We start from the raw sequence: 23,171 nt of genomic DNA, 5'->3' as shown, positions 1-23,171 counted from the left end.
CATATCAAGATCTGTATGATCAATTAGAAACAAAGGAAGGACAGAGAAAAATTTACCAACTAGCGAAATGTAGAAATAAAGCAGCAAAGGACATCTTACATGTGAGGCAGATCAAAGATGCTGAAGAAGGAGTATTATGGAGGGATGTGGACATAAGAAACAGATGGAAAATATACTTTGAGGGACTTTTGAATGAGGAAAATGCAAGGACTCACAGAGAAGATGGGCAGCCTTCTGAGGGGATGGTGCAGAACATCAGTAGAGTGGAAGTGACGGAGGCCATGAAGAGGATGAGGAATGGAAAATCGGTGGGCCCCGACAGAATTCCGGTGGAGGCATGGAAGGCACTGGGGGAAGAGGGAATTGACCTGCTGTGGGACCTGATCATGAAAGTTTGCTACCAGGAAAATATACCCGAGGAATGGAGGGAGAGTACTCTTGTCCCCATCTACAAGGGTAAAGGGGATGCACAAGACTGTAAAAATTACAGAGGAATAAAGTTGATGTCCCACACAATGAAAATCCTAAAAGGGTTCTTGATGGTAGATCGAGGAAGGAGGTGGAGATTGCAAAGGAACAATTCGGCTTCATGCCTAGTAGATCAACAACAGATGCTATCTTTGGGTTACGGCAGATGATGGAAAAGTATCGAGAGAAACAAAGGGAGCTACATCTGGCATTTATTGATCTGGAGAAAGCATACAATAGAGTGCCAAGGCAATAAGTCTGGAGGTGTCTGAGGGAGAAGAAGGTGCTGGAGAAATATGTCAGGTTGTTGCGGGAAATGTACAGAAATGTGAAGACAAGTGTTCGGACCTGTCTGGGACAGACAGAAAGTTTTCAAGTAACAGTTGGCTTGCATCGAGGGTCAGCATTAAGTCCGTTTCTGTTTAATATTGTGATGGAGGTGGTAACAGAGGAGGTGAGAGAAGATGCACCTTGGACAATGTTGTGTGCAGATTCAAGAGAAGAAACGGGAACTAAACTGGAAATATGGAGAAAAATACTGGAAGAGAGAGGTATGAGACTGAGCAGAAGTAAGACAGAGTATATGTGTTGCACAGTGGGCAGTGGCCAGGAGACAGATCTGGAGCTGGAAGGAAATGTCATCAGGAAGGTGAGAGACTTTAGATACTTAGGTTCAACAGTGGAAGAAGATGGAGGAGCTGAGAAGGAAGTGGGATGCAGGATACAAGCGGGTTGGAGGAACTGGAGAGAGAGAGAGAGAGATGGCTGGAGTGTTATGTGATAAGAGGGTGCCAATCAATCTGAAAGGCAAAACCTATAGGACAGTAGTGAGGCCAGCTATGACATATGCTATAGAAACTGTGGCCCTGAGGAAAAATAACATCAGCAGGATGGAAGTAGCAGAGATGAGAATGCTTAGGTGGATGTGCGGTGTGACCAGAAAGGATCGTCTGAGAAATGACTATGTCAGGGGAACAGTGAAAGTTACGAACTTAGGAGCGAAAATACAGGAGGCAAGGTTGAGATGGTTTGGTCATGTGATGAGGAGGGAGGACAAATATGTGGGAAGAAGGGTCGTGCAGATGGATATGCAAGGAAGGCGGAAGCGTGGGCGGCCAAAGAAGAGATGGAGGGAGCTGGTAGAAGAGGACTTGAGGATGAAGAATGAAGATGAAGTCCAAGACAGGAAGGTGTGGAGGAGACTCATTATCAACAGTGACCCCACTTAAGTGGGAGAAGCTGCAGAAGAAGAAGAAGATTAACTGAAAGGAAAATTTCACACAAATGAAATTATACTTATCTTGCTATAGGATTTCCATAACTACAATGTTTTGCATTTCCCTGTTTCCATCTGGTAATTTCAGTTTTGCATTTTCCAATGTTTACTCCTGTGTTAGTGCTAGGTAGAGCTACCCATGTGGTAAAAATAGATTTTAGTAAGTAAATTCTTGCTGTATGCTCTTGTAACTGGAGCCTCTGGATATTCAGATCCTATGGTTGAAAAGAGTTTTTTGGTTTGAATCCTGTCTAGAATAGAGAAAATCTTTATTGAAGGCTTATCAGTTGAAGGTGAGGTAGCTGGGTTCATATAGAGACAGCAGGGGTTTACATCTTGCACAACAGGCAAGCTTGCCAGAAAATACATTCAATTAATAGATTGTGATGGAAAGTATTGAAAATTGTAATTGTTTTAATAAAAATAAAAGAATACCAACAAACGAAGTCAGTGCACTATTTTCAGCAACAATCATTTCTGTTGATCATTTTCAAAAAAATCTTGCATTTTTTTTTTTTTAATTTAGAAGTCTGGTTTCATTTATAAATCTTTAACTGAAAAAAATGCTGGAAATTATCTAAATCTGCCTAAATTCCTTTAACCACATTTAAACCTAATATAACAATACAGATTTATCATCGTCATCATCATTAGTCTTCCATGTAATCAACAGACTTATGGGAGATTCCAATGTCAAACATATAACTCATCAAACTTGGGCCTTAAACATATTCACAATCTCTGCAACCTCACTCTCAGGCAATGCATTTCAGTTTCTCTCTCTCTCTCTCTCTCTCTCACACACACACACCTATCTGTACTGCTTTCAGGAATGGCCTCTTGTTGGTATTCTTCTCCATTCTGTGTGAAACCTCTTCCACATTAATCTGGTAATAATTCTTTACCAACTTATATGTCTCTGTCATATGCCATTTTTTCTATCCTGGACTCTTCAAATTGCATTTCTTGTGAATTTGTAATGAGGTACTCTGAGGAAGCATTAATAACAAATTACAGTATAGTAATGCCCTTAGTATGTATGAATATTGTCATTTCTTCTATGTCAACTGTAATTAGCACTCTTTACTTTTTGGATGCACTTGTGTTACTCTCATGATTGATAGCTTCATGATCCAAAGTTGACTCTTTTGTGAAAAATGTATTATATTGAACTGAGCTGTCTTCAATTTTAGGGTAAAACTTTTGAGAACTTTTATAATTTGCATTTATAATCTACAAATCTATATCACTTCAGCACTTGAAGGTCAGTCAGTTTCTAGAAATAGAATGACAAAGCACATTTAATATGTATATATTCAAATATATACATATTAAATTTATTCATGCTGTTATCTCTTTGTCTATGATATAACTTCCTTTCAAGTAAAGGTGGCAGCTAGCATGTTTTCATTGCAGCATAATTATTGTGTCTTTAATGTTTGAATTGAAACATAATTTTTGAGCCAAGAGTTTTTGGATATGTAGCTTCTAAAATATAGCAGTGCTCAGTAATTGTATTAAATTTTGAGCTTGTAAGTGCCTATTATTTGTCCTATTCTATTTATCTATACTCATCTGTAAAAACTCTGTTCCAGCTAGATGGATTTTATTGAAATTTATATTAGAGATCTTTTCAAAAATTTGATTTGTTGAGTTATCTTAATTTTGGGTTGAGTTGGACCATTGTTAGCAAAAAAAGATACAAAATAGCTCTGTTTTGACTGACTGCAATTTTTCAATTAATCTCAGTTGTATTTGTGCTTGTCATAAAAATTTGCAAATAGAAATTTATCTTCAAGTTTGTATTATTGGTGCAAAAAAACAAATCTAGAATGTAGGAATTTAAGGTTTGGACAGTATACATTTGAAGAAATGAAAAGAAAAATATTTAAAACAGAAAATGTGTAGTATGTTCCTCTTTGGCAGACTAATGCCACACATCTGAGTTACTAACTTGAATCAGCTAATGAAATTTTAGCAGTGGTGGGCTAAAAACATCCTACATCCCTGTGGAGGACATAACACAAATTGATGGTAAAAAAACAGACAACAAACCATCAATGAACAGTGGCTAATAGTGCACTGGTAGTATTATTTATCATCTTTGTTATAGTTCACATTTTTTTAAAAAGAATGCTGTAATTTAAAAATTGCTGTGTTTTGAGCATTTCTGGTTTTCGTGCAGTTCTGTTTCTTTGAATTTGTCTGGAAGTCAGGAGCAACTGTTCTGTGCAAGTTCATTTTTTGTAGTATGCTTTTTATTTTAGTTATTCACATATTGTATCCCCATCATCTACTTTATAGGATTACATCGTTCCCAAGGATGAGTGCTTCCCTCCATTGGCTGTATTTTTTTCCTCTTATGTCTGGTTGTCATTTGCATGTATTCAAGGACTGATTGCTAAAGTTTCCAGGAGAAAAATCTGTGGTGCCTTCTCCTAAGAATGAATATATGTTAATGTAACTTCAATTTAGCAAGGCTTACAAAATTTATCCTAGTGCATATGGAATTGGAGCTTAGCTTTCTTTTTTAGACAAAACCACAACACCATATTCAGCAGAAATGTAAGTAGCAATATATGAAATAATAACAATTAGATGTATTATATTATTTTCCGAAGTATGTATTGTCAATGAATTTCACAGTTCTGTGAAATTCATTGACATTGTATTAAATAACAAAATTCTGTATAATCAAATACAGAATAATAAAGTATAATCAATGAACAAGAAACTTTTATTATGATACAGTTAACATTTTGCCAGTGCTGATTGGTTTTGTGAAATGCTTTTTTGTCACTCACATCCATTAAAAGTTAACCTATAGAACATTTTAGTTTTGTAAGGATTAAATAATTTGGGATTTTGTTCTGGAGACCAAACATGAACCTTTTTTTTTTCCCCTCAAGCTTTTTTATTTTTGACCTCCAATGAATAGTGTGATGGGTTCCACCATGTGACAAAAATGATGAATTTTATTAGAATTTGGTATTTACAATATTTGCTGAAAATTTTAAGGCCATCTCAGTTTTGATTTTAATTGAACTTTTTTACAAAATCATTAAACAGAAATAACATAAAATAAATTATCCAGTAAATAAATAGTTTTTTATGTATAAACTATTCATGAAATAAAAAGTAAACGAATTATCCACAGTATGTTATAAGCTGAAAAGTTGTATGTTCAGTTGTCATAATGAATGATACCTCTACTATTATGCAAGAATGCCATTGCAGAATCATACAGTGATGGCAGTTTTTTCTCCCAGAAATTTTTTTTCATCCCAAAACAGGCAAACTGATAAGAACACATTCAATTTACAGACATAATACACTGGCTAACATTAGTAACTTCAACCAGAACACACTTTTTTTTAATGATTTCAATATCTATGCTGGTTTATTTATTTATCCTCAATGGATCAAAATTGCTCGATAAGCTCATCAGCATAAAATAGGTCACCTGTTTACATTCCATTTGACATAATTTGGAATGCTACCTTTGTTGCAATTTATCTAATAATTTTGACTTTTATGATGGCAAATAATAAACCGCAAATTTCTGATGCAGTATGACAGTCATAATGATGGTGAAGCAGAATTCATATATCTACCTTAACTATCGTTATGTTTGTTTCACATATATATATATACAATCATACAGTAATTTGATAATACTATGGTGGCATACTCATTCTCATTTGACCTTATTGTTTTAATAGGTATCATTGACAGAAAAAAATGCTTTTATCTCATTTGATGACAAAATAATAACTGAAGAACTGCTGATTGAAGAAATTGAAAATATGGGCTTTCAAGCTTGGTGTCAGGGTCCTCAGCCTATCATTAAGGAAGTTACAATTTTGGTAGAGGGAATGACTTGTCATTCCTGTGTTCGGACCATTGAGGAGCATCTCTCAGCCTACTCAGGAGTTAAAAGTATAAAGGTATCACTATCAGAAAAATTAGCACGAATTATTTATTATAGTAATGAAATTAGTTCTGAAATCCTGAGGGACAGGATTAATGATATGGGTTTTATTGCCACTCTTCCTGCTCAGTGTATGTCTAGCTTTCCAGTTACTGTAAAAATTAATGTTGAAGGAATGACTTGCCATTCTTGTGTTCAAAATATTGAAGATACTGTTAAAACAAAATCAGGTATTTTAAAAATAACAGTTTCTCTGAAAGAAAATTTAGCAGTAGTTGAATATAATCCAGATGTTACTTCACCAGATGTAATACTTTCTGTGATAAATGATATGGGTTTTGAAGCAACATTGCATAAAGACAGTTTGAGTTCAGTCAGAACAGCTCTACTAGAAGTGAAAGGAATGACTTGTAAATCTTGTGTACAAAATATTGAAAGCAATATATCACCAGTTCCTGGTATTGTTGATATTCAAGTATCCCTCCAAGAGAATAATGCACTTGTGCAGTTTCAGCCATCTGTGATAACTGCAGAACAAATAGCAGAAAAAATTGATAGTATGGGATTTGAGTGTAAAGTAATAAGAAACAATCTCCCAAGATCTCCATCTCGTAAAAGTAGTGTATCATCAAATAAATCATCTCCTAAGGCTGAATGTGTTATAGACTCTGGTGCCAAAAGTAAGTTATCACTTTTTTTAATATTTCATTCTTGCATATTTTTTTAATATTATTTAATTAGTTTTGAACATATGTGAAAATTAGTGATTTGAATATTTATACAATAATTATTCAAATTTAAGTATTTGAATAATTATTGTACAGTTATGCAAATTACTGAATGTATTCCTGTTGAATACAATTCTCATCTTCTTTATCCAGCAGTTGATTTCATGTTAAGATTTACACTACCTTTGTAGACTTGATAAGAATAGCCATTGGGAGAGGAAATGACATCATCTTAACTGGCAGTTTATTGACTAAGATATATTTAAAGATGAGAGATATCAACTAATAATATATGCTCCAAATTTATAGTAATATATGAAAGCTGGATAGTTGACTTACAATAAAAGTCAGAATGATAAACAGAGCTAAAAAAAGGTTACAATCAAAATTACTTTTCTATGATATGAAATTTTCACTTAGTTTATTGAAAGTTTTTTATTTTATTTATTTATTTTTAATAATAAACTTTCAACATCTTTCTCTAAATCCAGAGTAATTTATTAAAAAAGGTTGGCACACCATTTGGCAATTCCTATAGGTAGAGATGACCTGCTAATTCTTCTGCCTGCTATCTCCACTTGGGCCTGGCTCCCACTGAAGAGACCTCAATAAAGGTCGAAACTAGTCTGGGTTGTGGCCCTTCCCTTAATGCATAATGTTAGACATATCCGCAAGATGTGTTTTGCATTACATTATGGGAGATACTGAGATAGGAGTGTTGGTATCTTGCTTCACCTTTGCAAGGAGTACCTGGTGTTGTACCACCTTACCCCAGTCCTGAAGATACTTTCAGGCGCAAACTTTGTTTGCTCACACTTGGATAAAGGATTAAACTAAATTTATTATCACTTAGTTTAGTTTGTGCCTTAACTTCATGGAAATAAAAATAAAATTTAGTATATAGATTTGAGCTGATATAGATGATACAAGTGTGACATTTTCTAAAATTGTGAAATGTTATTTTTTAAAATTCTTTACTTTACTAGAAATATTTCTTTTTAAGATAATCTTAAAGGTTTTTACTGTAAGAAATGGCTTTCAACCTTGCTAATTAGGTCTAAAAGTTGTATCATAGTTGACTTGGTTTATGGGATGTGTTGTTACTTTTGATGTCATATGTCCTTCAAATAGTTTCATTTGTGTGTATGTTTGGAGGTGAACAATCATGGAAGATCCATCTTTTATTTACTTAGCTCGTGTTTAATCCCAGCTTTAACATACATGGTGAATCCTTTCTTAACGTAAGTTTTTCATCAGATGTAATACTGGTGAAAGGAAGCTACTGTTGGTCTCCAATAGTAGCTTCCTACCAACAGCTTTCTTCCGAGTTGGCGTATTATTTTAATGATCTTTTAAAGTACTTCTAGCTGTATTATTATCAGGAACCATCCTCCTGTGTTTCTTTCCTCCCCTGCATTTTGGACACATATTTTACTAATCTCTATTTTTTGTGACTATCTATCTATCTTAGATTAGATACAGATTTTTTAAATAGCTGACATTATTTTCTGATATCTTCATTTTTAATATGGTTCAACCATTGAGATCATCTGATCTCCCTTAATATTCCTTAGAATTCTGATATTTTGGTCTCTATTCTTTGAACAACTTTATTTCTAACCCAACTCCCATATCCATCTGTTAAATTTAGCTTGAATACTAGTGTATAGTTTGGTGTTTTAGCCAATTCCCCCCCCCTTTACTTTTCTCTGTTTTTTGACTAGCTTGAGAGCTAGTCAAATAAATAGAGAGAAATGCTAATTAGTTATTCTGTGATTTCTAAAATATTATTGTTGCACATTCTATATTCTATTCTATATATGACTCATACTATGTAGGAGTAATTTCCTAACCAGTTACTTGTTCTGTTTCTCCTGTTCTAATTTTCTTCTGTTTTCTAAGAAAAGCAGAAAACATCAACTGTTTCCTTGGCTTATTTTCAGTTTCTTTTTTTTGCCTATTTTCATCCCAAATTTGACACAGTAATTTATTTATCCACGGACTCTTGAAAATTCTTAACAGGTTTAAGAGATATATCATCATCTGTATGAAGAAATGAGTTTAAAATCTTCTATGTTAACACTGGGTTTAATATTCACTTTTCTTTATAATATAGTCCATATATAAATAACCGTTGAGCAGTGTGAGGTCCCATATTACATGGAATTTAATATCAGCCCATTCAGCTTAAGTTTGGAAGAGTTTTTCTCTTTATCATATGCCTTTTCAAGGTAGAGCAACAAAATTTAGAGATCTTTGTAATATTTCCATGATTTCACAATTTTTTGTCATAAAGAAGTCATAGTTTGCATAGATCAAAATCTTATCTTGGCTCAGCAACTTGTATTTAGAATAAGATTAGCTTGTTCTTTGTCAGCTTTCTTTGTGTCTCAAAATGCATACAAATCTTTACTAGGATGTTTAGTAGGAAAATTGCTTTATAATTCTTACATTCATGTTATTTCTTTTTTTAAATAATACAATGAAAGCTCTACTCAGGTCATCTGGAATTCAGTAATCTCACCCAGCTTTATGAAATTCAATATAACTACTGTAAAACTGTTATACCTTTATGTTTAAGCATTTTCAGATTTTTTATTGTTCTAGCCAGTTTTCTTTACACGTACAGATTTCTGATGTTTTTATTATTATTATTCTTGTTATTGACATCAGACATCCATGGAGTCATACTCATTGTGGGGAGGTCCACATTCTCTCATGCAAAAAGATAAGATCATTGAACTGTGCCTTTAACCTGTTCACGGTTTTTGTACTCGCCACACTTTCAGACCATTCATTCTATTTACCAATCGCTCTCCATGCAAAGACTCTGCTCCTCACTCCCCTGCGCTCACCCTCCTTATAGTTTCCAGGGATGCCCTTTTGTTCTCCTTGTCTCCTTCCATTCTCTGAAAAATCTGCTCCACATTAATTTGGTAATGACCACTCACCAACTTACATGTCTCAGCCATATCCCCCTATCCTTCTATTCACAAGGCTCTGCAAGTTGCATTCTCTCAGTCTCTCTCATACCCACATTCCATAGACCTGACAATGGCTTAGTGAGCTTTCTCTGGACCCTCTTCAATACATCCTCATCCCCTTGAAAACCATCATCATCAAATTCCTGATATGTACTTTCAGGGATATACAGGATATTATGATAACACTACATGAAACAAGTTACACATTTACTAACTTCTGATCAACAATTTTCCTCCAAATTAATCTGTCTATCAAGACTCCAACATTATCAGATCTTATATTTCTGTCTTCTAACACTTTTTACTGCAAAAAAGTGCTAGGTCTTGTTTCTATGAACATGGCAAAAGAAAGCTTGCTTTGCTAAGCTTTCCTCTTCCATTCTGTTTAAGTGACCATACCATCTGAGATTAGCTCTGTTAACACATCCCTGAATGCTAACAATGGCAAGTTCTTTCCTAATATCATCCTTGCGACAAAAATGAAGCTGTTTGTGTGCTAGAAGAGAAGCTTGTTGCCACACTGAACATTGACCTTTGGATGATCCTTTCTGATGTCTCAAATGCCTCAGCAGTCAAAGAGTTTGAAAAAAATAAGATCTTGGCATGTCAAGAAGTTTAACAGTCTATTAAAAACCTTGGATTTCAAGCCTCAACAACCCCATATAAACACTGCTATAAGCCACCCTGAAGCCGCAACCAATCAGCGTACTTGCTCGTGACCACAATACACACCAGCTCCTAAGCAAATTCCTGCAGAAGAAATTATACAAGTAGAACAAGGTATCCTCAGCCTTCCTACCTGTATTACTAACAGCATCAGACTGAAAGTAGCCAAGTACTTATTCATGCAAAACCACCAAAAAAGCAACCTCTCAAAGAAGGAATGTGACGCTCTATAAGAAATTAAAAACAATAGAATAGTAATTACCAAAGCAGATAAAAGTAATGCCACCGTGGTTTTAAACCAAAGAGATTATACAGATAAGCTTGCCTCCTTACTGTGAAATTGTTCTACCTACCTTCCTTTAGAATATGGTCCTACCGATACACAGATCACTTCACAGGCTCCTTAAACAGGTCATCTCTTGGCCTGTTGAAGTCACCAATAAACTGAAACTGTTTAACTCTAGTCCTCCCTGGATATATGGTCTACCAAAAATTCATAAATAAAATGTGCCATATATACCATTGTGGATGGCATTGATTCTCCCACATACAAATTAGTCAAACATTTAGCCAAAGTGCTCTCACAGTATACTGGCAACACTCCTTCACACACAGAAAAACTCAGCCCACTTTAAAGCCAGTACAGAAAACCTGACGCCTCCAACACACTGATATAATGGCCAGTTTTGATGTCTCCTTTCTATTCATGAATATCTCACTCAGAGAGAGACCCTAGACCTTATCCAGGACATATTTCCTCTTGATATCTCAACCCTGTTTCAGTTCACTATGAACTCTGGCTATTTCGTTTGGCCAGGAAAATTCTACAAACAGAGGGAACAGCCAGTGTTCTCCCCCCCCCCCCCCGGCCAACTTCTTCATGGAGACCTTTGAAGAAAAAGCCTTCAATTTTGTCCCACATAAGTCCACCGTTTCACTATGCTATATAGATGATGTTCACCATTTGCCCACATGGCTGAGCTCAACATTTTCATAACAAATCTAATCAGTAAACAGTCACCATCCCAGGATTCAGTTTACCCTTAGAAAAGAAAAATAACAACAGTCTCCCCTTCTTATTACTCGCCAGCCTGATGGATCCCTGGCATTCTCTGTTCATAAAAAACCCACACATGCTGGTAGATACATCCATCAGCAGTCACATCATTCCTCCCCCACCCCCAACAATATAGCATTATAAAAACTATATAACAGGGAAAAATTAATCAGTGCCCTAACTACTGAACTTGACCACATTCTGAACACTTTCTTAGACAATGGCTACAACTCCCACAAAATATGAAAACCTTGTCACTGCAACCCATCATCGTTCCATATATCTGAGGCACATCTTAAAAATGTAACAAAAATCCTAAAGAAATGTGACCTTACAACTACTTGCAGACCACATAAAAAAATTGGCATCCTTTTTGCAAAAGTTGCAAACTGTTCTACTATAGCCAAACAGGAAGGACAGCCAATATCAGAATTTGTGAACACACACAGACTACATCTATTTCCACTATTACAGCCACTCGAGTTGCTGACTGTACTTTGGATACTCGCCACAGGATATGCTCGAAGAAGACCACTCTTTTGCACCACAGCAAATGACAGGCTATTCCTGGAATCTTCCTCCGTCCTGAAAAACTTTCCATACCTCAACAAATTTGGGTGCATGAAACTACCCCAAATTTGGGAAGCACTGATCCTTGGATCTTCAGCTCAACAGCCAAGACCACCAAATTTAGACCACTAGGGGATGCCAATTCAGACTCTAGGCCTAATTTTGGTTGCCTTTCGTCAGCCTCATTTACCCAGTGTTAGTGCCTATGTGCACATATCATTGTTTTGTGGTAACTGATGATGGCAATGTAACATTGCTAAAATATAGGAAGTATTAAAGTTACAATAATTAATTATTGTAGTTATAATATCCTCATTTTTAATATGATACTGCCATTGATGCCATCCTGTTCACTCCACTAATCTTTCTCAGAACACTCATATCTGTACTTCCAGTCTTTGATCAAGTGTTTACTAAAAATAAAGAGCCAAAAGGCTTCACTTTGGCGACAAAATTATAATAAATTAAATGGATATTAAATCCAACATCATTTCAATTCCTCTATAAAAGTTTCGTGGAAAATTTGACCAGAGAGCTACAGGAATACACTTGCTGCCATACTACAAGTTTCCCTAGCCAGACCTTATAGGTGATGACGAATACTGCCCAAGCGTCCATATGTTTGCTTCCTATTGGTCCATTTTGATGGGTTTCACTAACCTGACAGCTGTTTCAAACTCATTGGTTTTTGTCATAGACTAAGCAGAAACCTAAGAAAGCAAAAATTCTCAGTACTAAGGAACTCTAAGCGTCGAAGAGGTGTATTTTCCGTAAGCGAACTCTTGTTCTGTGCAAGTGTATGGCAGCAAGCATATTCCTGTAAGCTCTCTGGTCAGATTGCGCACGAAACTTTTATAGTTTCTGTATTTGGCTTTGAAATGATGTTGGATTTAATATCCACTTAATTTATTATAATTTTGATCAAGTATTTTATTTCTAACCCAGCTCTCAGATCCATAAGTTAAAATTGGTTTGGACACTGTCTTGTATATAGCTAGTTTTGTGTTTTGAAATTTCTTTCTTATTTTATATAAATTTATACAGCTGATTTCTTACCATACTGGCTTTACTTATTGTGTTGTCTATTTCCATATTTTATTTGCCATCTTCACTAAAAATTTTGACATTGAAAACCAGGCAACGAAAATCTGCACACAGTAATCCCTATGCAGCCTTGTCAAGGCTTTATACAAGGGAATCACAATCTCTTTGGTTCTACATGTCAAAGTCCTCCTCATCATTGTCATAATCTGTTGTGATGTTTTTGGTTTTAGCAGTGTGACTTCTAAACTTTGTCTCTGTTCATCATCATTCTCTATCTCTTCCAACTCCTTCAAAATTTCTCCATTAATTGTATATTCTGCATCCTAATCTTCCAAATTTCAAGACCTCGCACTTTGCAACATTAAACTGATAGTTGTTGAGAATTTAGAGTATAACCAAGTTTTTCAATTGGTTATACTCTAAATTAAAGATATCAAGAAATTATATTCTTGGTTTAATCTTTATCCAAGTGTAAGCAAACAAATTTTGCACGCAAAGTAACTTCACAACTGGGTTACTTGTATATAGAGGCTAATGACTTTACATTACTTGTCTTAGGATATGTGCTTTGCATTATAGAATACTTGCTGACATAAATAATGCTATGCATTATGAGAAGGGTTACTATCCTGACCAGTTTCGACCTTTATTGAATTCTCATCAGTGAGAGCTAGACCATATACAAGTCGCCAAAAGGTGTCGCACCTTATTACTAAAATACTCTGGATTAGAGATGGATGTTGAAAGTTTTTTCACTTGGTTATGCTATAAATTAAAGATATCAAGAAAGAATATGTGCTTTGCAGTATGGGATATTAAGGCAAGTGATGGGAAGTCATTAGCCTCTATATACAAGTAGCCCAGTCGTGAAATTACTTCACTTGCAAACTTTGTTTGCTTACACTTGGATAAAAAGATTAAACCAAGAATATAATTCCTTGGCATCTTTAACTTCAGATCATATGAAGGTTCTAGGATTTTTTTCTCCAAGAAACTGGTTTTTCATATTGAGAAATAAACTTATATCTCCTGCCAGGAGACACAAATGATTAACACATAGTGTTCAGATAGCCTTGGTTGCTTCTGGTTGAAGCTACTGATGTTGAGACAACAGTTGTTTTTGTGTCATTAGATTTTTATTTTTATTACATTATTTTTGAAGTAGATTATTTTTTATGAAAGAAAATAGATGAATTCCATTGCCTCGTAGGGTTTTGCACCCTGTTTTGTTTATTGGAAGTTTGAATTGTCATAGAAAGATTATGTCTCTCAAGTAGAATTTCTGGATTAATCCTTAGTCCATCTATATACTGGCTTACTATAAGCTATCGTCTTTAGTGGATGAAATTCACATAAAAAAAAAGTTTTGAGATGAAATATAACAATGTGAATGAAATGTAAATTGATGTTTATTACGAATTACTATGATGTAATAACTGCATAGCTGAATTAACTCTTTCAAGAACTCTGGAGCAAGGTTTCTGGATATCTGACCCTTTTCTCACCCATAGTACTAATGCATTATACGTTTATAACCATTCCTGGGTAGAAGTCACATTGAAAAAAAAATGTAGCTGTTGTCATTGTAATATGTAAAAATAATGATTTTAAAATTAAAATTCTAGATGTTTAATATTTTTCATTTCTTTTTGAATTTACAAAATTTACAAAAAAAAAAAACCATGAAAGTAAAAAGTCATTAGCACACATATAAGAAATTGAATATCTAATAGGACAATATGAATTTTGTTATATTGGAGGGCCGAACAGGAATGCTAAATACGAAGTAATCCAAGACTTGACATTATTAATGCTTATCTCTAAATCACTTTAAGAATAATAAAACATTTTGGCTCTTCATATAATTAATAATTTATTAGTAGGGTATATGTAAGTTCTGTTTGCTACAAACTTGGCATTTCTAGGTCTACCTACTCACTGATGAGACCTCAATAAAGGTTGAAACCGGTCTGGGTAGTGACTTTCTCTGACTCATAATGTAGAACAGTAATACAGCTCCTAGGAGCTGGGTTTCACATTATAGGGAAATATCAAGAATAGTGATCGGAGCTTGCTCCACCCTTACCATGAGTTGCCTCAGTGTTGCTCTCCCTATAGGGTCAGTTGTAACACTATCCAGGTATTTGCTTACGCTTGGACTCGCCGAACTTTATATTTACTATATTCGGCTATGAAACAATATGGGATGTAATATCCCTTAAGTTAAATAAATTATGAATCATTTAGCAGGACTAGCTACCAAGTTTTTATTGTATCAGCTATTTCATATCTATACTATGAAATAGCTGATACAATATAGGCAAATAACAGGCCTATATTCAAATGGTACCAGGTTCTATATAACATTCTTTTTTTACTTATTGTTTTTTATGGCTATTTTGCCTACTTTTCTTTAGGAGTAGCCCTTTTATGATGTCATTGACTTTTTACTCAATTTTTAGGACATTACTGATGTATTAAAGACAGATACATGAAGAATATAAGGAAGGAATAATTTTGGACACCTTTGTAGGATGTTCCTGGTTGTCTTCTTATTGAGCAGCATCCTCATATCGAGCAGCTCATGGGAAAAGTGCTTTTTCCACGAGCTCCAAAGACGACACAATCAAAATGCACACCCACCCCAAATCTTGTTTTGTTTTTCATCATATTCTATCCTTCACCTTTTCCCAAAAGTTTCTATCTTTCACTTTCTTCCCAAAGAATTCACAGCCCACCCTTGAAACCCAGGCTTTAAATTCACATACCTTTTTATCTTTCCTGCAATTCTCCCACATGTCTCCACATTTCCACCCCCCCCCCCCCCCACCTTCATTTCAGTCATACTTCAACAGTAATATAAATGTTTATTGCCATATGCTGATGCTGCTCAATAAGAAGACAACCAGGAACATCCTACAAAGGTATGTACAAAATTATTCCTTCCTTATATTCTTCATGTATCTGTCTTTAAAACATCACAATGCCATAAAAACTGAGTAAAAAGCCAATGACATCATGAAAGAGGTACTCCTAAAGAAAAATAGCCATAAAAATTAATATTTATTTAGAGGAGTAGCATGGAAAACTTTCCAGAAATAATATCTATAAATTCTTTTTTTTTTACTCCTACTCATGGAAGGGTGTAAGTAAAGCTATAGTGCATATATCACTGTGAAAGGGCTAAGGATTTCTTTTTGCTAATTATATATATTGTTTATTTTATGCATAATCTGGCTTTGCTCTAGAGCAGTGTTTCTCAACGTTTTTTGGATCATGCCCCCCTCCCTAGCATAATAGTCAGCCAAGTTCTGAGAAAGTATAATATAAATATGTATAAATATGTACATGTACATTTTCTAATTGCCCCCCAAAATATTCATACTGTCCCCCTGTGGGGCATACACCCCATGTTGAGAAACACTGCTCTAGAGACGAAACAGAGAAATTCATTTTCCTGCTTAACTACAATTACAAACATCCATGCTCGCAGCAGGGATTTTGAACCTGAGCCTCTTGGTTGGAGAGCAGATATGCGAACTACCTCAGGCAACCAGGCTGGCATGATTCATTGCAAATGCATTCTTTCTTTCATTTATTATTATATAACACCTCCAGGAAGTTCAAAGATTCATCGAGGGAGGGTACCTACTCTACAACTCTCCATTTCCATCAACTGCAACTACCTTCATCATCTATACCAATGCCATCTACCGCTGACCACCACCAATTTTCACAGACAAACATCCATGCCCACGGTGGGATTCGAACTTGCAGCCTTTTGGCTGGAGAGCGGATATGCTAACCACTCGGCCTGCCTTTTTTTGTGTGTTCTTGGTAGTAGTAGAATGTTATGTCTCTTCCAAATTTTGTGCAGCTATCAGTTTCATAGCATCCTATTGAAAACACTAGTGTGTATTATTTTTGCTTAACTTACACATGTAGTTCTAATCTGCCACTGGAAGGAGAATTGTTGTTTCAGCAGAAAATTTGATAACTTTCTTCCTTCTGCTGACATTTGATTTATTACCACTTCAAAAATGCCATTAGAAAGATTTTAACCTATGTAATTGGTCAGTATCTTTATGAAACATCTGTGTGCTCTTTGAATGTAAATTCTCTATGGCTACAATTCTCACCTGTCTATTGCTCACTCCTTGCTGTTAATCTTGCACATTTTTGCTTTGACTATTGTGGTGGTGTTCTGAATGCTCGCTTACTGTTATACCCCCACCACAAATGGTAATGAATAATATATATATAATGTAATACACCTGCTATAACAGTGGTTGAAAAAGGTGAAAAAAAAAAGAGTGTTCAGTTTATCAAAATATCAGTACTAAAAGATAGCCGAATTGACAAAAAAGAAACTGAAAAAATTACAAAGTATCACGAGTTGCAAATCGAAGTTGAATGAATTTGGCAAAAGAAAATGAAAGTTGTTCCCATAATAATAGGTGCTTTATTTACCATCCCCAAAACACTGAAAAAACATCTAGAAGTACTTGAGTTAGACGGATTAAAAACCAGGCAGTTGCAAAAGGCCACTTTGTTTGGCACAGCATTCATATTCAGAAGGTATTTCCATAATTCATAGGTCCTTGGGTAGGCTCAAATTAGTGAAATATAACCAGCCTTTTACTTAAGGCTGAGGAAGCAACTCAAGCTTGGATGAATATTATATAGCTCTTGTTTTGTAAAGCAATAGGTGCCAGTGCGTATTCATTGCTAGCAGGAAAATTTAAAAATTAAAATAATACTGCATCCATATATCATGTAAATTCTTTATGGCTACAATTCCCACCTGTTTATTGCTCACTCCTTGCTGTTAATCTCTTACATTTTTGCTGTATCATTGATGATAATGGTGCTGGTACAACATACCGTTACATACCCCCCCCCCCCCAAAAAAAAGCATAGTGTGTGTGTGTGTGTAATAGCAGTATGTGAGCTTACGTGTATTGCTTTTTACATGTATAAGTTTTAAAAGAGGTATACTGTGAGTAGACATATCGATACAAAATTAATAACGGAAAAAAACTCGCGTACAAAGATTATTTAATAGTATAATTTTTGCCTGTGTTGAGACAACAGGCGAAAATTGGTCATTAACTTTCCTAAAAAAAAAAAAAAAAGTTAGGAAAGATTAGCTGATTTGTAAAGTACTATCTCCCATAAAGAAGAACACCAATCTTATATTGAATACTTTAAACCTGAAAAGTGTGGCCTTGCAGAACATTCCATCTTCACTAGACACAGAGTTCATTGGAGAAAGACAAGAGTTCTTTACAAAAGTCAGTTTCTCATGGAACGCCTTTATAAAGAAACATGTGAAACTCTACTTCATTCTCCTAACTTAAATAGATCTGATGGCTTACATCTATCCCCTTTATGGGAGATAGTACTTTACAAATCAGCTAATCTTTCCTAACTTTTTATTGTATTGATTTTATTTATTTTTTTATTTTTTTTTTAGGAAAGTTATTGACCGTTTTAGTTATCTTACACCAGCTACTTAGGTGGTGCTTTTTTGGAATTGTCAGTTATTGTTTAATTTGAGCTTAATGTACTGAAGATGCCTGTGACATACAGGTGAAAATTATACTATTAAATAATCTTTGTACGTAAGTTTTTTCCATTATTAATTTGGGCTGATGTTCTCATGATGTAAGTCTCCCAGATTTGGGGCAGTTTCATGCACCAAAATTTGTTGAGGTTTTGGAACGTTTTTTAGAGCTGAGACTGATTCTATGAATAATCTTTCGTAGTTGAACTTGCGGTGTATTACTTTGGCTTTCTTCCAACGTATCCTGTGGCGGGTATCTAGAGCATGGTCTGCAAGCCCAGAATGTCTATACTGGTGAAACTGGATGTAGTCCTTGTGTTCTGAAATCCTGATATTTGCTGTCCTGCCTGTTTGGCCAAAGTAGGACAATTTATAGCTGCAAGGGACTTGGTATACCCCAGGTAGGTCTAGGGGAAGTGGTTGGTCTTTGGTAGAGCAGATAAGGGATGCCAACTTTTTATATGGTCTGTAACAAGAAGTCAGGTCATATTTTTTGAGGATTTTGGTTATTTTTTCTGAGGTGCCTCAGATGTAGCGAATTGTAATAGATTTAGTGTAATCTTTGTTGTGAAGGGGAGGGAGGGGGTTGTGGTTTACTGGTTTTAATATTTTTGGGAGTTGTAGCCATTGGCTACGAAAGTATTAAGGATGTGGTTTAGTTCAGTGGTTAGGTCATTGTCATCTGAACAGATTAATTTTGGCCTGTTATATAGTGTTTTAATAACCCGATATTGTTGTGAGGGGAGGGGATTGCTAGTGAATGTATCTGCCTGTGTGGGTGGGTTTTCGCTAGAGGGCACCATTAGGACTTTAGCAACAATAGTAGTTTCTTATCTTTTGCCTCATTTGCTTTTTGTAGTGCCTGCGTGCACGTGCCATATTTGTGTGTTCCCATGAAGATGGCAATGTGACATTGCCAAAATATAGGAAGTATTTATTAAATTTTCTTTTAATTAATATTCCAGTATACGTTGTAAATTCCTTAAATAATTTTTTATTAACTTATATTTTGCTGAATTTCAAATCATCAGAACACAACACAGCATGTATATGCGACAGTGAGTAAGTGAAACAATACAATTGTAACGGACAAAAGATTTTTTGTGCCCTCTAATGTTATAAAAAATATTACAGCTATGTGAGAGTTGCTCTTAAGATAAGTCTCCCAAATTTTTGGCAAATTAATGCAACCATATTTGTTCAGGTTAGGAGAATTCTTCATAGCCATGTCTGACTCAAAAAATAATCTTTCAAATCTGTAACGACTTCTAATAGGACATTAGTTTTCTTCCATCTAATCCTGTGTGAAGGGATATTCAAAGCATGGTCTGCCAGTCCTGACTTGCCATAATAATGGTAGCGAATGTATTTTTTATGTTCTTCCAGGTGGATGTTAACACATCTTCCTGTCTGCTCACCTGGAAGAACATAAAAAACACATTCACTGCCATCATTATGGCAAGTCAGGACTAGCAGACCATGCTTTAAACATCTGTTCACACAGGATTAGATGGAAACAAACTGATGTGCTATTTAGAAGTCATTACAGATTCAAAAGATTATTTTTTGAGTCAGGCATGGCTATTAAGAATTCTCCAATCTGAAATATCGTTGCATTAATTTTCCAAAATTTGGGAGCTGTTATCGTAAGAGTAACTCCCACATAGCTGTAATTTTTTTTTTTATAATATTAGAGGGCTCCAAAATAGGACTTTGGATCTTTTGTTTGTTACAATTATATTGTTTCACTTACTGTTGTGTATACATGCTGTGTTTTGCTCTGATGATGCTGATTTGAAATTCAGCATAAGCAAGTTAATAAAATATCTTTTTATAAAATAGCTCATTTGGTGTTGTTAATACTGTTAATTAAGTCATGCTAATGACAAAGAAATTGCATCACCAAATAAATATGATGAGTCTGAAAAGAGTAATCATAATGGGTGACTAATTATTTGAACATTGATTGGGTAACTGTGAAATCAGACAAAAATAATGAAACTGCATTTATTGAGTTGTTGCAAGGCAACTTCCTCCAGCAGCATGTGACAGAAGGAACTTGTGGTCAAAGAGTGTTAGATCTGATTGTAGTGTCAGAAGAGGTTTCAGTTAAAGATGTAACTATTCTGCCTCCAGTTGGTGACAGTGATGATGTGGTACTCACTTGGAAAGTGGGAAGAATGTTTAATTCAGAAAAGGTTACATGCTGAACTACAAAGCAGGAAATTATGACCACCTGAGGAGTGTGCTGGGTTCTGTGTTGTGGTATCAGTTGTTGGATGGGAAGGATATCAACAGTGAGTGCAAAGTGTTTAAAAAATACTTAAATGATGTGATATATCAGAATGTGTCCCTAGAGTTCGAAGAATACCTGATACATGGAAGGAATATTGTGTGCATAAGGATGATGTCAGTTATGATAATTGTAAGCAACAGGCCAGATGAGTCACAGGTGTTGTACAGAAAGCTAACTCTGAGTATGAAAAGAAACTGGCTCTGCAAGTTAAGGACAACCCAAAAGAATCCTATCATTATGCTCCAAGTAAAAGAAAGAATGAATTAGAAAAAATAACTCTACTGAATGCAGATGGTATGCAAGTGACTGATCCAGAAGTAATTCAACTGATGAGCAGCCATTTTGCTAAAAGCTGTCAACCTGGTATATGCATTGAACTCACCTCTACCTTTTCACCATATGAGGAAACTTGTGGATGAGGAGAAAGTACTCCTCCTCATCCTAATTTCGTCTTGTATTCAAGATGAAAAACCTGAGTTTCCAGGAGAAAAAATCCTACTCTCTCTGTATGAAATTGGCTAACTTGCCTTCTGTTGAGAAAGTCGTTTTATTGTTAAAATATAACAACTCCAAGGAGTCCTTGGACTTATTATGGGAAAGCACACTACTCCACTACACAACAACTCACCATCTCCTCTACTTAATCCTCCTACACACTATGACACTACTACTACCATCAACATATAAGCATCTACTGCCCACCACAATAGCATTTTGTGTCTGTAAATTGCATGTAACTTGTGACTGATTCGCCTGTATGCGGGATGAAAAACTCTAGTTTCTGGGAGGAAAAAACCCTGCCACCTCCTTATGAGATCAGCCAACTCACCTTCAATTGAAACAGCCCATATAAAGATTCCTCTTGTCATGACAATCAAATTCAGGTCTTTTACAATCGAAGGGCACAATGTCCAATTGTTCTTCCAATTGCACTATGGAGGTGCTTATTTTTGAAACTGCTTTCTTTATAATTTTTGAATGATTGCATATTTTTAAAAATTATATTAATATAGATGATATTGCATGTTAATAACATTTTCTTTTATGGTTTGGCTTGAAGGACAAAGTCCGTATAAAACTCCCAACTCAGGATTATCTGCCGTAACTGGTAGTGATGATTTGGAAAAATGCTACTTAAGGATCACTGGAATGACTTGTGCCTCATGCGTGGCAGCCATAGAAAGGCATTTGATGATGGTTGAAGGTAAGTTCATGTACTTGGAATTACATAGATCTGTTCATATATACTTTTATTTCATGATTGATACTGAACAAAAAAGGCTGTTATATATTATTATTATTACCAGAAATGGAAAGCTGGGAAGAAAGAAAAATCAATAAGCAATACTTGAATGTTTAGAGATTGTGAAATTTAAAAATAGTTTTAAACAGAAAACAACCAGCCTATATATGAAGGCTAGAATTATAATTAATAAATATCCCAAATTCAAAGAAATGATCAAAATAACATTTCAGATCTAGTTAGTCTAATGTAGATCATAAGATTGTTATTTCATTTTGATATCTAGGACTGAATTTGAACTTATATAGCTTATAGGCAAGATAGAGAAGCAAGGATGAGCAGATGGTTAATTTTATGTTAATCCTATGCATAAGAAGTTGGTGTATCTGCCCATATTAGTACCATGGATGTGCAGAGACTTAAGGAGAAAGAAGAAACTTCTTCATATTTGATTTGAAGTCCTGTGTATTGTGCATTCCTTGGGAAACATAAGAGAAGAAACTGAAGAGCAGAAGTAGAAAGAATCAATGAATGAGGAGGGAAGAGAAATTTGTTCTGCGAATTTAAAGTTGAACTATGAAGGGTGTTGAGTGGTTGCTGCACGTGCGTGCGCACACACATATCAACAGATTAGTAGAGAGAGAGAGAGAGATGGAAAATTATTGATCCTAGGTTAGATGAACAGTATGGAAGTGTTTACAAGATGCTTGCAGCAGCAGCAGATGCTAAACATCTGTGTGAATGTGAGCGAATTGGTAAGAGATGGGTCATTAATCAGTCTAATCACTCTGTTCTGGACTGAATCAAGTATTTTTAGAGAGATCTTAAGGACATTACCCCTGATGTGAATATAGTATTTTGTAGTCAGCCAGATTTGTAATATTTTTATGTGTGTGAGACTGAGAGATTTGATGTTAATGTTATTCCAAGAAGAGACATTTCATCTAGTTTTGAGATTCTGGTGTTGTCAAACATAAGGCTGGAAGAAATGTTATTTATTTACTTTTTTTTAGGGGGGGAAATAAAGCAGGATTGTGTTTTGTTAGCATTAAATTTGATGACGATTATACAAACCCAAGTGAAGAATGGTTTGGAGATTGGAATTTAGGATAGTAGAAGTTGATGTTCTGGTGGTTTGCATAGTATGAGGTTTAATGGATGAGAAGGAATGCATTTTGCACTCAACAGCAAAACTGTATTGGGTTGGCAGTAGTAGGTCATTAATATATAGTAGAAAGTGAGTGGGTAAGAGAACAAAACTATGTGGAACCCTCGTCATTTTGCATGGAAGATGGGACACCATCTTTCATCATATGTAGTGAATATCCAATTAAGAAACTGG

General features: G+C 35.2%; 1 protein-coding gene across 3 annotated transcripts in view; it reads left to right on the top strand.

Moving 5' to 3' along the window:
- ATP7 (copper-transporting ATPase 1) overlaps positions 1 to 23,171 on the top strand; it is a 185,973-nt gene that overhangs the window by 19,470 nt on the left and 143,332 nt on the right. For all 3 annotated transcript variants that reach the window (XM_090403124.1, XM_090403125.1, XM_090403126.1), the window contains 2 exons: positions 5,467 to 6,355; positions 21,647 to 21,790. In XM_090403124.1, coding sequence (XP_090259250.1) covers positions 5,467 to 6,355; positions 21,647 to 21,790 — 1,033 coding nt within the window. The remainder of the gene's footprint in view (positions 1 to 5,466; positions 6,356 to 21,646; positions 21,791 to 23,171) is intronic.

This window comes from Typopeltis vanoorti, chromosome 13, assembly GCF_054136105.1.
Source record: "Typopeltis vanoorti isolate ZY-2024b chromosome 13, IOZ_Tvanoo_1.0, whole genome shotgun sequence".
Taxonomy (NCBI): Eukaryota; Metazoa; Arthropoda; class Arachnida; order Uropygi; family Thelyphonidae; genus Typopeltis; species Typopeltis vanoorti.
Note: the sequence above shows the minus strand (reverse complement) of the source record. Positions and strands in the feature narration are given on the sequence as shown.